A 16,647-nucleotide genomic window follows, 5' to 3' on the forward strand; every position below is an offset into this window, starting at 1 on the left:
TACTCTCCCCACTTTTCTTATAAAAGCGTCATTTAATACTCGCCCCATTTCTATAAATGACATACATTTACTAATATTATATCATTTTTCACTTTACCATGGACCCACATATATTTCTTACTCCCTAAAAAAACATTAAAAAAATTCAATTCCCACCCACCCTACCCCATCCCAACCCTTTTATTTTACACATTTTCCACTAATTATATTAAAAAAAATACCCAACTATCAACTACTCCACCTCACAATAAATTAATAAGTCAATTAAATTGCCTAAAATTACGCGCTGGTCAAACTGGAGCGAGTATTAAGGGACAAAGTGAGTAAGATACAAATGGGCCGATAACAAATCTATCCATGATTAACTTTAATTAGAAGAATATCTACAAGCTCTGTTTTGACTAATTATCTAGAAATATAGTTTAGACATCATGCAAGTATAATATTTTGCATACTAGATTGTAAATTGTGCATCACACGGGTATTATACTAGTTTGTACTAAATCAATTATACTCCTAAAAATATATAATGTACGTAACTTTTGAATGGGAAATAGTTCCTTGATTCGCAAGGAAATGCGTGCAACTTGCAGAAACAATGACAACCAAAACCTTAACCGTGAGGCAAAACCAACGGCCAAGGCAACGCCGTGTCACCTTTTCTATTTACCAAGCATTAAAGTGAATTAAATAAAGGGACAAAAAGGTTTCCACGTCATCACCAATTTACATACTTTTATCCGTTTTTACTCTGTGTTTAAGTTATACGGAGTATACTCCGTAGTAATACGACGAGTACTGCGTACGATAGCTTGTTTAGTTTCTGTAGTTTTAGTAGAAGTATAAACAACTTGAGGGCCAAGGCAACCAAACATTCCGTCTTTTCTTTTTGCAAAACCTCTCTTAAAACCCAAACAGATAAATTCATCAAAAACTACAGTAATAACAACAAATTAAACCATGTCGTTTGGGAATGAAGAACAAGTTGAAAGGAAGAAAAGGAGGCAAGATGCACGTATTCCAGTTTCAGAAACACTAGCAAAATGGAGAGAGAAAATACCGGATGATTCAGAGTTTGGAAGAAAGCAGAATCAGAAGCCAAAGGGTTCGAGAAGGGGTTGTATGAGAGGAAAAGGCGGTCCAGAGAACTCGAGTTGCAGATACAGGGGTGTTAGGCAAAGGGTTTGGGGGAAATGGGTTGCCGAAATTCGTAAACCGTGTTCTAGAGAGGTAGAAATCAGTGGCAGTAAAGTAAGACGTCTATGGCTTGGTACCTTCTCAACTGCTATTGAAGCTGCTCGGGCTTATGATGAGGCTGCTCGGGTTCTCTATGGGCCTTCTGCCTTTCTCAATTTTCCTGATAACGGGTCTGTATCAACGGGCGGGTCATCTGTTAATTCTGTAATGACATGTTCACTAGCTGAATGTGATGATGAAGATGATCCTAATTTCTTGGAGGCTGAGGGAACGAATATGGCAAAGGATGCTGCCACAAAGGAAGGTTTTGATGATCTGCAAAGGATGCCTGACAGTTTTGCTGATGTGAAGAAAGAACAAGATGAAGCAATAAGTGCTCGAGATTGGAAGGATTTGCTAGTTGAATCAATGGATGGCGTGGCTATAGAGCACTCATCAAGTCGTGATTGTGGTGATGATCTCTCTTCACCAGACATGGTATATGGAAGTTGGCAGCAGCAGGACATAGGTTCTACAGATTTGGATGATGCTACTGGTTTGATAAACTTTAATGGAGATTCTGTTGATTATGAAGATTTTACTGAATTTATCAACTTCGACGGAGATTCTTTTGATTTTGGAGATGTTACTGATTTAATTTACTTTGATAGAGATATAGACAACCAGAAATGGTGAAAGCCATATTCCCTGACCTCTAGGCTAATTTGTTACACAGCATATTGTTGGTTGCAGTGATGAATTGATTACACTTATGAATTAACTAGTACGGAGTATAATTAAACTTAGGTTCTGTTCTAGCAGTTCAGTTTTTCTCATATTTTGCCTATTCTGGTTCAAATAAATTTTGCTAATCATTGCGGAAGGATCATACAGGAAGGCCAGATTACACAGAATGCTACAATTTTATCATCGCATTTTAGAAACTTCTGTTTTTTCTCGTTAGCTGTACGGAACCTGAGAACATGATTAATGATTATGATGTTTAAAGTCATACTTATAGTAAATTTCTGGTATCAGAGTACATCTAGGAGAACTGCAGGGAAGCAATGAACATATCAACATGATACTTTTCTGTCAGTATTTACATGTAAAAAGAGAAAAGCAATTATGTGCAGTTCCAGGTAGTAGTCAAGAATCAAGATAGATGTATGCACCTCAATAACTGTGTGTTGTAACTGATCGAATTACACTGCATAATCAATGGACGCTGGCACTGTGTCAAGTTGTTAACTCCAGCAAAAACGCTGCAACATATCACATCGCTCGGAAGCCTATGCAGTTGACGGAAATCCTTCTAACAGGGCTCGGAAGTAGCCATATTAATCTGATTCTGAGCTTATGCCAGCATTAGACCAGAGCTGCCGAATACAATGGCAGTAGTCATCTGAGTCTGATTAACAAAGGCTGGCACCTCCTTATACCAGGACATGACTGAAGCACGCCTGCAATTCTCCTAGTCCGCATTAGACCAAACCCTGATCCATGGTCCGCTCTTTGTGCCCAACCTAGATTCATTGTTATTAAATTTAATCAACAACGATAGATAAGGAAAAATGTGAGCAAATTGAAAGCCCTCTAGTTTACAACATTAAGCAGGCATAATTATGACACTAAAACACTGTCAAAAAAATTATGACACTAAAAACTTATTTAGCGAAATTATCCAAGACAAATGATGAATAAAAGCATCTATTGCACATAATTGGTACACGAATACAGAAATTGCACCTCCAAAATCCAGCAACTACACGCAAGCTCATGAAAAGAAATAACCCTGTCCAGACCCCAGGGAGACCATAAACAGGAGCAGCTATTAGCATAAATATCGATGAAATCAATGCAGCTACAACCTGCAACAGACAAGATATAGAAAAAAGGTAATAAAGATATGGATCCAAGGTATCACTCAAAACTCATATTCTGCCTTATCAATGAATGTTACCATAGAGTAGGCAGCATATTCAAAGTCTGAAACCCCGTAATAGAGCCCGTCAAGAACAAATGCAATTGCATTGATTGGCTGTGATCCAGCAACAAACTGCAAAATAGCGGAAATATCATCTGATTCGTCATACATGGTGTTCAGGAAAGATCTCATGTTAATATATTTAATAGATATCATCATAAGTTCATAACAGCTAGGATAAACAAGCTTCATATATATAGCTAAGTCCACAGCCTCACAGAGTCACAGGTATCTTATATAACGGAAAGCTTTACCTATTAACAAGACACGGAAGTTGGAAACACCAGAATATAAACTGCAAACACATAGAGAAGAAATTGGCGCAGCAGAAAAAATACAATACACAGGCATGTATGTACATTGGGTTAATTCATCTTTGGGGGCACGTCTTTAGTATCAAGATGACCATTTCTCTTGTCATTTAAAATGCAATAGACCAGACCATGCTCTACTTAAAATAAGTAGTGGATAAAGGTGCACATCTAGAGTCCAGAGCTTTCTAAACTATCTAGATTTTCCTTTGACTTGATGTGCTAATGGATAGTATGGACAGTTCATGCACTTCACACTAAGCTGGACGACCCAAGTAACCCTGGCAAAATATATCTACATTTTAATTACATCGTTCGCCCACAAGGCAACAGGGTAATAACATACATCCAAAAGGAAGAAAAGGAACTTATAATGTGAAGAGGTGGTATAACTAGCAGTGCAAATATTGAAAACAACTATCCTGTACGTCGAAGTGGTATACTTATATAATCCAAAATTCCAAATATTCAAAACAACTACTCCCTCCGGGTTTTTTTATGTACCCACCATAATAATTACACATTTTTATCATCTCTCTCCTATATTACCCACTATTACTCATTAATTTATTATCTCTTATTTTTTCAACCTTTTTTTTACACCCACTCACCATTCCTCGAAACAAGAGTCTGCAGTAAATGGGTACCAAAAAAATGGAGGGAATATATGTACGTCAATGTTGGTATAACTTATAATGCAAATATTCAAAACAACTATTCTGTATGTCGCTTATAACTTCCGCAGGAGAAAGACAACAAAACCAACCAATATAGACAAGTTTAAATAGGGGCCAAAACCACTCGGTTTAAGAACCCAAGTATAAACTGGCTGCCACTCTTCCTATACGAATAGATTCTGCCTACGCGAAACAGATAAGCATGAACTGCAGACTGCAGCAAAGGAAATTGAAAACACAAACACAGCGTGATGTTTTTATATTAATACGTCATATTGGCTTTTGAGTTCTCCTGAATCCTATAAGATAGATGCATACTAGTCTTAACTGAGTTAACAGAGACTATGTACAGGGGGGAAAGGAGCGAACTCGCAAACAGTCATAGTAGTGTCACACAGCAGTTCAAGCTGCCATAAGTATTTTAAGACCATAATTCACCAGTCAATAAGGAACAGGCAGGGGATCCAAGAGCAATAAGTAGATGGGTTATTCCAAAAAAAAAAAAAAAATCGTACCCAGATGCCAGACCAGGCAACTTTCAGGACTTCTGCATCTGAGGTGAACAAGTTCAGAAGCACTCCAAAACCAAGAAACAACACGACAGCCAAACCCATTCCAATTATAAAGCCTATCTGCACATGATTTCAGTACAAAAATGATACTTTGTAAGTTTAAGGAATCAAAGGAGAAGAGCCTATCAAAGAAAAACTGGGGGGGGGGGGGGGGGGGGGGTAGTTCAAACCTGCAGCACTCTATAAACAACTTGGCGTGCCTGCACATAATTACCCTGGGAGTAACCACCAGCCAGAAGAGCCTGTAAAAAGAAAGAAGTCAAAAGATGAAATAGAGGCTTCATTTAACTGAAAAATTAATAGACCTAAGATTTCAACTAGCAGCCAGCTCGAGCCACAAAGAACCCCTAAGATTAACAGTTAAAAACAGATACTAAAAATATGATAACAGCATCAACATCTGGAGTATGGAAATATGATGAGATTTCTATACTTAATTTAAGAGAATGTAGCCAAGACAAAGGCTACTTTAATGCCATGCATCAATTACATGTACATCCCAACTATCCATTCATGAACTGATTGATACTTACTGATTAGTTGAAAAAACTAGTGACAAGTGACGACTTTCAAAAATGAGATCTTTAGCAGGCTAGCAGCTTTGAGTTTGATCTTATGTTATACACATAATCTATTTTTCATCTGAAACCTACCCACCACGTTGAGCTCTAACATATATGTTTCAGTTCAATAAGGGGCAAATTTACTCAATGTTAGAAATATAGTTTCAGTTGTGGACTTGTATGGTCTAATAATGCTGTAACGAATTTATAGATCAAAGCCAAACTTTTTTCTTATCAGGTTTCCCCTTTGCAGACCTTCACAGCAGGAAAGAAATGATGACCACTCAAAAGCAATCGTAAATACCTAAAAAAATAATAAAAAAAAACAATCCAAACTGCCTGTAAGAAAATATTGCTTCCATAAGTGCAACTAAACAAAATACCACAACAGACTAGTTGTGACAACTCTTACTCACTTGAACCTACAAGTAGTGCTTCCAGAAGTTGTCATCATCCAAAGTGGTAAACATAGAGGACTCTATGCTGACCCAGTCTGAATTACCATTTATAGACTCTGTTTATTACAAGTTGACACCACATGATACACATTTATGTCCGGAACTTTAGTTGTTACAAATAAGGTTGAAAGGTACTCCTGCAGTGCAAGCAAGGAAAGCGAAAAAACCTTTTCTTTAGCTAATTAACCTATTTCTACAAGAACCAAAGTTTATCCATGTGAAAATGCCATAGATTTCATAATATCCAAGAAAAAGCTTCAATAACTTCTACTACCCATCATGAACGCAACTCAAGAAAGGTCTACGAGGATACCGGCAAGAAGACTATGAATATATGATCTTCATAGATTCATCAAATTCCCATACATAGATAGGTAAAAGCCAAATATGAGAGCTTACATACAATGAACACATTTTTTTTCTTTTGCAAACATAGGAACAAATGCATAAAAAATAGGATCAGACATACGGAGTACAAAAATGTCCTTGGCAACATGTGAAACATGTCAAATGTACAATATCCATAGTAGGATTTGTATCCAATATACTACACAAACAAAATATTGCTTCACTTTTTTTTTCCTTTTGGGTGGGGGAGTTTACCTGTCCAGCAAGTGCCAAAGCATCAGTCAACAATGATATCGTCATCCAAATTTCCACACAAATTTGATAACCAGCCATTGGAACGGGACCTTCCCTCGCTGCCATAGATGTAGCTAATGTCAAGGGAACAAGTACTGATAAGGTCCTTCCAATCAAAAGCCCTCCTGTAGATTCAATAAAAGAATATGCACTGAGGGGATTTACTACTTACAGTTACAGCTTACGAGGCTACTATGTAATCACAAGTACATATGCATATTTTTCCAGTGAAAGATATAAGCTTGATAGGAAAACTATTGTGTAAACTAGAATAGTTATAGTGCTATACCACTCTGGTTCCTAAATGGCTATATTCTCCCACTAAATTTTCACAACCAAGGGAAGTAATTAAGATACAGGTCAATTACTTGTATATGGTCATCATATGTGCAAGAGTTCTAGCTATTACTCACGCAACAGTACAGCTAATGGGCTGCCAGCCAATCTTTCAAATTTCAACAAAAAATAGGAATATGAACATAAATTAAAGTTGTTTCAATGACCGAAGCATCCAATATAAACATATACAAATCCTGTAAAGCCTGCCAGCAAGTCTTGCTACATACTCTCCAGCTCCAACATAACTATTTAATTATTTCATCTCTTAACTAATAAAGTTAGACTGGTAAATATGAGAAATTGATAAAAACCAAGATTTTCGCAGCAGGAGCCCACCTGATTTAAGATACTGGATAAATCTTCCACCGTCAATATTTGGAGAAGTCAAAGATAATTCTCCATTCAACTTCCAGAGTAGGATAGAGGCTATCAAATATCTGATAGGAAAAGCAAAAACATTAGTACAATAGAGTTTCATGAAAAAAGGGAAGGAAAATGGTTTCTTTCATAATTCCAGAGTTGAAATGCTGTACTACACAATGACCTACTCAGATATCACAGTGGCTATTGCAGCACCACCAATTCCAAAGCCTAAGAAAAATATCAAGATCGGGTCTAGAATTGCATTGAGTAGGTTTCCGGCTCCTGCCAATAGAAAGCATGTGTTGGACAGGGGGAAAAAAGGGAAAACCAAAAAAAACAAATAACCTTAAAAACTTAAATGAATAACTGAGTAAGACACAATTTTCTTTAGTAAATCTTCAACCATGAGCACAGTCAGCAAACTGTAAGCATGCAAAATCCTTATACACAGTTGCTGCTAATCAGTCATCAGGCTCTTTGGCTTTTAGATGACTTGACTGTATGGGAAGTCTAACAATAATGTGACTGTAACCTATACATTTGCCAACTAACAGTAATACTAGCCAATCATATATATCCCATAATTTAGTTGACAAAGTGCGAGTTATAAATACAAAACGGTCAACAGAACCATCATGATTTTCACAGTGTAATGAACAAGTTGAAATCATATGGCTCTTGACACATTTGAAAAATGAATAAACGACAGGTGAAGAAATAATCTAAACAGTATTTCTTCCTTTATGTGTTTCCTCTTTATTAATCAAAAGAGCGTGGAAGAGAGAGGGAAGACGGATAGAGGAGAGCACTATAAAAATAGAATATCATATTCTTCACTACTAAGCACCTTTAGCACAGATCACAAGTGTTCTCATGAATCTACTCTTTCTAAGGTTTTGAGCACAATGCGCGAAAAAGTAGGGAGGTTGCTGAGAATTTGGAAGAAAGGAGATGCATGATACTGACATACTTTAATATTTTCATAGAAGGAATGTCATTAAAATACGCACCAATTGCATACAAAGGTGTTTTAGTATCTTTTAGTCCTCGGAAAGTTCCTTGTGCAGCAAGTGCAATGACAATAGGAGGAGCACCAAAAGCCCTCATTGTAAGGAACTCCTCTGCTGGCTGGCGCATTGGTGAATCCTACAACATAACACATGCATTTGTTATTTACAAACGATTTAAAATGTTGATTGGTAAGGGGAGAGCTCGAGGTGTACAGGACAGAAACACCATAATTACAAATATTCAAAGGTCTGAAAGACATGAGCAAACTGCGTATGCATGTAACTGCTTGAAAATTGAACTTAACAATAACGTCAAGGAGGAACTACCCAGTTAACCATGCAACTTCATGTCATTACACATTCATCAAAACACTACTAGAAGACTTAATCATTTATTTGAAGCATGATGCAGCAATAATGCAAAATGAATGAGAATGTTCCCTGTGAGCGCCGCACCTTATGAACAATTGATGTCCAAAAATTAAACTCACCCACACAAAAAAGTGAACTAGAATCAAAAAAAGGAAAATTAATAAAAAGGGTTCTTCAATCAAAGTGAAGTAACAGAAGCATAAAAGGAACATATAGCCAAGGCACACATACAACAGATATACCCATAATATTCATTAGAGATCCCGATCCAACTGAAAGTGCCACGGCTTCAGCCAATCCAAGGCCAGCAGCAAGAACTAAAGATGAAGACACTGAAGGAAGGGCTTTTTTCCTTTCTCCATAATCTGCAACATACCAATATGAGATTAAAACAAAACTATGTTGTTAAAACAAACACGAGAGCTCCATAGAGAATATAGACCTTGAAGGACCTTTACTTGAGTGAATACCTTGGCCAGCTTGAATAGAATTTTCATTTTGCACACTGACCAATGCCTGCTCTTCAGCAACAAAGGAAGTTGTCACATTGAGCAACGGGACATTAAACAATTTTGATACCAAGTTAAACACTGATACTGACACACCAACAGCTGCTAATTCAACTGAACCTGTAGCATGACAAAGGAAAAAGCTAACTTTCAAATAAACCACTTTGATATAATACTATGCGAACTCCTAAGCATGAATTTCACTTACACAAGAAAATGACTTAATACTTTGTTCCCAAATTGCAAGGAACAACAATACCATCTATTCACAAACCTGTCCACAAGAATATCCTTTGTGCACTAGGTCGGTGATATAGATGCTAATCTCTGGCATGACATGATAACTGAATCCAAACAAGAACCAAAAATGTTGAAAGAAAATACAAACATGAAATGACATTATGAGTTTTTCATGCAATATCATTTATCATCCTTTCTGTTGAATATTAAAAATCAACATAGATACAAACATAGAAGCACGACCGATTCACTCTAATTGCTAACTTTAGTGGATGAGTTGATCACTAGCTTACATTCGTTGTTATTGATATCCCATTTTTTAAAAGCTGATTGATCATTATTGATCATGAATACGCAATCAACTTCCTTACAATTACAAAAACTAAGCTTAAAGCAAGCCTCTTAGCACCAATTAATCATGTCAAAGTTGCATATACACAAAATTGGACTTTTGGACGAACGTTTAACAAAGAGAAAGATTTCATTAAGACCCTTACTTTAAAATGCAAAAAATCGCCATCATACATACAAATTAATGATATAATTCAAACAAAAATGCCAAAAAGGGGGGAAATTGTAAATACCCAAATGACCAACAAAAGCAGTGTCGACAAGAGAAGTGATGGGATCAGCAGCTAAAGCCAAAAGCGCCGGCAACGCAATTGACAACATCTCCCGACCAAGATCGTCCAATTTAACTGCATCTCTACAATTTTCACAATAAATAAAAATTCAATCAAAAATAAAAAAATATTACAGAATTACTATATTTTTTGTCATGAAGTTTTGATATTGAGTAGCACCTGAAGCGGAGAAGTGGCAGAAAGAAAAAATTAGAGGGAGAAGAAGAAGGAGAAAGTGGAGGAGTTGAGGACTTGGGGTCCTTGGATTTGGGGAGAGCTCGAAAACGAAAAGGGGAATTAGGGTTTCGTTTGGGAAAATAAGAATTGAAGTAAGGATTTGTGCGCGAAAATGGAGAAATTTGCCTGTGGTGATTGTAATGGCGGGAGTGTGAGTGAGTGCAGAAGAGATGATAGCAAAGAGGAGAAGCTGCTGCTGCCATTTCTTTATTCTGCAACTCACAGAATTGGATCACAATATTTTAGTTTTTTTAAAATAGTGTGAAATGGAAGGTTAGCAACTAATTTAACGGATGGACGACTTGGGGAAGGAAACGAGACCAACAACAAGTTAAAACTTGGAAATTGGTGAACTATGGTGTGAGGTAGACCTGGTTATCGGGCGGGGCGGGTCAGGGTCGATGCGGGTTAAAAGAGGGTCGGGTATTGAAAGGATCATTTTTAGCGGGTCGATAATGGGCGGGTCAAAAGCGGGTTGCGGGTCAATAGCGGGTCATTAGTGGGCGGGTCAATAAACGAGCAATAAAAAATGAAAAACAAAAGAGCCATGTGCAAGTACAAGTAAATACGAAGCTATACACGTAATTTTTTGTATCATTACTATTTTAATTTTCAAAATAATTGTAGTATAAATTTGACCCTATAATGACCCTGTCCAATAAAGGCCCTGTCCAATAAGAGCCCTGCCCAATAAAAGCCCTATTAACTTGACCCTAACCCTATATCCATTGGACTACCCTGTCCAATAACCAGGTCTAGTGTGAGGTAATCGAAAGAAATTGAGAGTTTTTTTACTATCTGATAGGAAGTTTACAAAATAAATGTATTACCTGTGTATAAGTTGTTACGGAGTACAAATGATCACAATTGTATTGGTATTTATAGTGATTTGTTATTTAACGCCTTATTATTAAGCAAAAACGCCATATTTATCACTCATTTTCCTATTCTACCCTTATTATTTACCCCCTTCTCAATTACCTCCCCTTCACCTCCTATTAACTGATTCTATCTCTCCTCCCCCATTTGTTGCTTTCCCCCTCTTTAGTATCTCACTACTCCGGCAGCACCACCAATTATCAAGAAGACCATTAATGACATACAAGACATCCACCGTTGTTATCTACTGTTTTTGGACGTCGATGCTGACAATCGATGTAATCAACGGAGAACCTCCTTAGTTCATGGAGTATCTTCGACAAATGTGTTCGGTCTCCCTCATCCGATGAACTATGAGTTATCCTCTTTTTGACTTTCTCTCTCCTGGGCATGCAACTTGATTCTGTAACCCATATAATATGGCCGAAGACGACGGTCGAACAAAACTATTGTTCACGAGGTAATGTCAGAAAATAGGGTGAGACTACATCTAAGTGAGTGTAGCCCATGAGATTGACTGAAATCGTCTCAGTGTAGCCCATGGGGTGGACTTATTTCGTCTCAGTTTAGCCCATGGCACAGACTCACTAAGAAAGAGTGTAGCCCATGGAGTGAATCTGAATTTCACTTAGGGCATACCATGGGCAAAACTCAAATTACCCCAGTCTATCCAATGGACGCCACTCGGGCAAGATAAGAACTGATCTACTCTTATTCTAGCCAAATACCAGTCAGTGCCCAAGAGAAGACTAAGGTTAACTGAGTCAAAATATTGATATGACTACATCTAACAGAGTCTTACCCTAGGGCAAGACTAGATCAATGCTAGTCTCATTCTTCACCATTGCTTATGCGCATTGTACAAACTCAAAACAAGCATGGACAAAATTGTACCCTTGTGGCTTTGACAACCACACCGTTTCGACGCCTACTCTAATGATTTGTTTCCTCTCCAACAACTATGAAAGAACCCTTCGACATAAGAAATCCAATTTCATAAATTGAGGATTGGAAATTGAGGATCTATGGTGGTGTTATGGTGAATCACGTTTTAGAGTTAAAAGGGTTATTTCTAATGTTCTCCTAGGCGGCTACATGGTGGAGATGTGTGAAGTTGGTGAGGCAGCATTAACTAACGATGACGATTGGTTGTCGGATGATTACCGCCGTCTGAATAAAGTGTTGGTTCCCGATGTCAGACTGGTGGTGCTCCAGATGAAGTGGTGGTGCCTGCCTGGCTGGTGTCCCTGGTGGGTATGGAAGAAGGGTGGGAGAGATGGTAAAGAAGAGAGAAAGTAAAGAGAAGAGGGTAAACATGTATGGTAAATAAGTAAGGGTAAAATAGGAAGGAGTGGTATAAACTAGGGCGTTTTTGTGAAATCCTAAGGCGTTAAATAACAACACCCTATTTATAGTGGTTATATCACTATTCATTGTCAAGCTATTAGCTAGCTTACCTAAAGTAGGAGGCAAGAAATTTCGTCCATACATGAAATGCTAATTTGGACATTCACCTTTTGTAGTGTAAATATTTTGACTCTTAACACTCCTCTTTAAATGTTCATCCTTAACGATGTACTAGTTTTGTGATTATATTCTTTTGTATACTGCCTCACTAAAAACTTGTCAGGAAAAATCCAGTGGGATAAAAACCTGATCGAAGAGAAAAAGAGTGCAGTGCATATAATACTCCTCCTCAATTTAATATAGCTCACAAAGACGACGCATTCCAATTTTGTGTGCCAATTGCTCAAACCTCCTTGAAGGAAAAGATTTGGTAAACAAATCTGCAAGATTGTCACACGATTGAATCTGTTGGGCGTTTTATCGTTCCTTCGTTCTGGAGGTCATGTGTGAAGAACAACTTTGGAGATATGTGTTTTGTTCGATCACCTTTGATGTACCCTTCGGTTACTTGTGCGATGCATGCAGTATTTTTTCGTAGATGATGGTAGGATTATGTTACTGAGTTCATTCCACATCCTTCTTGAATATTACTCCCTCCGTCCCGGAATACTCGACCCGGTTTGACCGGCACAGAGTTTAAGGAACTTGAATTGACTTATTTAATTTAATAGGTAGTAGTTGTTGTGGGGTATTATTTTAATGTAGTTAGTGGGAGGTGGGTTAAGAGGTGGGGTTGGGGGAGAGTAGGGGTTGAATTTTTAATTATTTTTTGTATGGAGTAGGAGGTAGGTAGGTTAATAGGGGTGGAGTGAGAAATAATATAATATTGTTAGAATATTTCCATTTTTAGAAACAGGTCAAGTATTAAGGGACGACCCGATAAGGAAAAAATGTCAAGTATTCCGGGACGGAGGGAGTACTGATCATTGACCTGAGCCATACACATTCTCGTCCAACTTCATAAAGAGCAATCAATTTCGCATGGTTTGATGATGTAGCGGTCAATGTTTGGTTCGTTGATTTCCAGGATATTGCAGTACCTCCATAAGTGAACAAATATCTAGTTTGTGACTTGGCCTTCTGTGGATCCGATAACTATCCAGCATCTGCATATCTAATGAGAGTATCATCTTTTCTCGACTGATAGAGTAGATCAAGATCTGGCTTTCCTCGTAGATAACGGAATAAATGTCTTATTCCATTCCAATGTCTCTTTGTTGGCGAATTGTTATACCTGGCTAACAAGTTTATAGAAAAACCAAGATCGGGTCTAGTATTGTTAGCTAAATACATTAAAGCACCAATTGCACTTAGATATGGTACTTCAGGACCAAATTTTTTTTTCATCTTCATCTCAAGGTCTGAACGGGTCATCTTTCATATTCAAAGATTGGACGACGATAGGGGAATTCATTGGATGTGATTTGTCCATGTAAAAACGTTTTAGAACCCTTTTATGTGTAATTTGATTGATGGACAAAAATTCCCTCGATCTTTTAAGTGCTCAATTTGTAGTCCAAGACAATTTTTTTGTTTTTCCAAGATCTTTCATCTCAAATTCTTTCATCAAGTATTTTGCAGTTTGTTCAAGTTCTCTTGGAGTTCCAATGATATTTAAATCATCCACATATACAACACTGATAGCGAATCCTGACTAGGATTAATGAAAACACAAGGACTGATTTGGTTGTTTTTTAATCCTTCTTTCACAAGGTATTCACTAAGACGATTATATCACATCCTTCCAGATTGTTTTAACCTATAAAGTGACCTTCTTAGCTTTATGGAAAGCATTTCTTTAGGCTTGTGGTTTTCTGGTAATTTTAGTCATTTTGGGACTTTCATATAAATGTCTGCGTCAAGTGACCCATATAGATATGCGGTCACAACGTCCATTAACCCCATTTGTAGTTCTTTCGAAACTGTCAAGCTTACCAGAAATCTTATAGTTGCATCAACTACTGGGGAATATGTCTCCTCATAATCAATCCCTGGTATTTGAGAAAAACCTTGGGCAACTAGCCTTGCCTTGTATCTTGTAACCTTGTTGTTCTCATTTCTTTTTCTCACAAATACCCATTTGTGTCCGACAGGTTTTACACCCTTTGGTGTGGTGGATATTTTCCCAAAAACTTCTCTCTTTTCAAGGGATTTTAATTCTGCCTGAATTGCCTCCTTCCATTTTGGTCAATCATGTCTGCGACGACATTCATCCACTGTTTTTGGTTCACGATCATCATTATCAGATATCAATTCAATTGCAATGGAGTAAGCAAATATCAATTCAAATGCTTTTATATGACACTTGTTATAGTTGTCGGTATCGAAACGGAAACCAACTGATGTTGTAACTCATGCAAAAATTGTAACAATAAAGTTGAGTAAGAAGGAAAATGAAGGTTTTGGTGCTAAAAACTTATCTGTTAAATCTGCAACACCAAGGTACGAAGTTTCTTTTTATTTTCGATCAATTAAAACGTAGTATATATTATTTATTTGTGGTATGCACATTAATGTCTTTTTAAAATAAATTGAATATATGAACGAGTGGTACAAGGTCAAAGTAGCCATAAAAGATGAAAGCGGAAGTACATTATTATTATGTTTGACCGAGAAATTTTCCAAATCCATCTATCTTTTTATATTTGATATATATATATATATATATATATATTATTTATTTGTGGTATGCACATTAATGCTTTTTGAAAGTAAATTATTATATATGAACGACAGGTACAAGGTCAAAGTATCCGTAAAAGATTAAAGAGAAAGTCCATAATTGTTATGTTTGATCGAGAGGTTTTTTAAATCTTTATAATATTGACAATTGATTTAATAGATAAGTCATCCAAGGTAACTAATATACGAAGTATCAATCTGTGGCAATATTAAATAACGGAATACGGAGTATTCCGTAATAAGGGACGAAGGTTACAAATATAAGTCATTATGCATAATAAATAATAATAAATAAACGTATTCTTTATATCTTTGAAACTTTCTAAATGATTGAATTTTATGAAAGTCAGGGAATCGGTTATTTTATTGATCCTTCGTATTAATAATTACGGAGTACTACGTAAGTTATAAAATTATGAGAATAAAGCCTTCTCATGTGACTATATACTTATGTTATTTTAATTACATAAGCAATTTTATTTTGCAGAATTATAAGAGTGATTTGTTTCTCGAAAAATTGAATACCCTTTTAAATAAAACATATTTACTCAGGATTCAAATATCAAGTACAATCTTGCTCAAGATTGTGAACAATATCACTAGAATTAACAATGATGAACTATTAATCAATAAATTCACTGAGGTTGAAAATTAATGTCGTGGAGATAATCTAAGTTACACGCAATTAAGTAAACCCAAATCTTACCATCATTTACAATATACTTTGTAGCAATTCTTAAATGGACCCGGTCCACACTAAATTTATCGTGGACCATGCCTAAAAAAAACCAACATTTTGTTCCTAATTATTTTGTCATGTTCATTAGGATTATGAAAAAAATAATATCATAATGGTGTCGTTGATACATGTTGTGCGAATTATGTGATTCTAGGTTACAATTCACTTTTAAAAACATAGGGTTATTATATCTAAGAATTTTGGTGTTTAACCTATTATAGTCACTATATGAACAATAAAGATCCTTATGTATCTAAAAAGAGTTATAGAAAAATTATTGATTTTGGGTCCACACTAATAATGCAAGAATAATTCTTTACCTTGTGGGAAGTTAATTTTTTTTTTTATTGCGGGAACTTGATGGGGAATCTAAGTCTTTTTGTGAATCAGTGTAACCTACGATTTTGGAGGAACATCGACTTATATTGGCTCTCACATGAAGTAGCTTCTCCGCACACGAACCATTAGTGGTGCCCGAACCATTCAAAAATTATTTTCCATTAACCATTAACAAAATTGGATAAACCAATCAATAAAAAATTAAACAAAATAACATTCATGTAGGATTGTAATGATCTGATACACCGATCCGATCATACCCCATTAGTGATTCAAAGTAGTATATCAATCTCATGACAATCTTGATGTTGATTATCGATAATGGTTTTAGATGGTGCTGAGGTAGTACTTCGTATACTAAAAAGAAAAAGCGAAAGAAAGAGCTAGACGACATGTTATGTAAATTATATGCAATCTGTCACTTTTTAAAATTATATGTAATCCGTCACCTTTTTAACGAAAGAGTTAAATAACATCACATTCAACTTATTTGGTTGAAAACATTAGTATGAACTTATAAAT

General features: G+C 36.4%; 2 protein-coding genes across 2 annotated transcripts; one reads left to right on the top strand and one right to left on the bottom strand.

Moving 5' to 3' along the window:
* The first annotated feature begins 763 nt into the window (after positions 1 to 763).
* LOC110804783 (dehydration-responsive element-binding protein 2A-like) lies at positions 764 to 1,982 on the top strand. Its single transcript, XM_022010393.2, has one exon. The coding sequence runs from the start codon at positions 961 to 963 to the stop codon at positions 1,870 to 1,872; it is 912 nt and encodes a 303-aa protein (XP_021866085.1). The 5' UTR covers positions 764 to 960; the 3' UTR covers positions 1,873 to 1,982.
* A 188-nt stretch (positions 1,983 to 2,170) lies between these two features.
* LOC110804777 (protein DETOXIFICATION 44, chloroplastic) lies at positions 2,171 to 10,346 on the bottom strand. Its single transcript, XM_022010386.2, has 13 exons — positions 10,023 to 10,346; positions 9,804 to 9,925; positions 8,941 to 9,099; positions 8,702 to 8,835; positions 8,099 to 8,234; positions 7,274 to 7,370; positions 7,062 to 7,162; positions 6,348 to 6,511; positions 4,894 to 4,965; positions 4,667 to 4,783; positions 3,140 to 3,235; positions 2,926 to 3,047; positions 2,171 to 2,702 (listed from the first exon to the last, which is right to left on the bottom strand). The coding sequence occupies exons 1-13, from the start codon at positions 10,280 to 10,282 to the stop codon at positions 2,651 to 2,653; spliced, it is 1,632 nt and encodes a 543-aa protein (XP_021866078.2). The 5' UTR covers positions 10,283 to 10,346; the 3' UTR covers positions 2,171 to 2,650.
* Between the last annotated feature and the right edge of the window lie 6,301 nt (positions 10,347 to 16,647).

Source organism: Spinacia oleracea, chromosome 6 (genome assembly GCF_020520425.1).
Source record: "Spinacia oleracea cultivar Varoflay chromosome 6, BTI_SOV_V1, whole genome shotgun sequence".
In the NCBI taxonomy this organism is placed as follows: Eukaryota; Viridiplantae; Streptophyta; class Magnoliopsida; order Caryophyllales; family Amaranthaceae; genus Spinacia; species Spinacia oleracea.

Coding starts and splice junctions, on each gene's coding strand:
- LOC110804783 (XM_022010393.2), top strand. CDS start 961: ATGTCGTTTGGGAATGAAGAACAAGTTGAAAGGAAGAAAAGGAGGCAA.
- LOC110804777 (XM_022010386.2), bottom strand. CDS start 10,282: ATGGCAGCAGCAGCTTCTCCTCTTTGCTATCATCTCTTCTGCACTCAC. Junction 9,100..9,803: donor TGCTTTTGTTGGTCATTTGG/GTATTTACAATT, acceptor GTCATGCTACAG/GTTCAGTTGAATTAGCAGCT. Junction 7,163..7,273: donor ATAGCCACTGTGATATCTGA/GTAGGTCATTGT, acceptor TTTTCCTATCAG/ATATTTGATAGCCTCTATCC.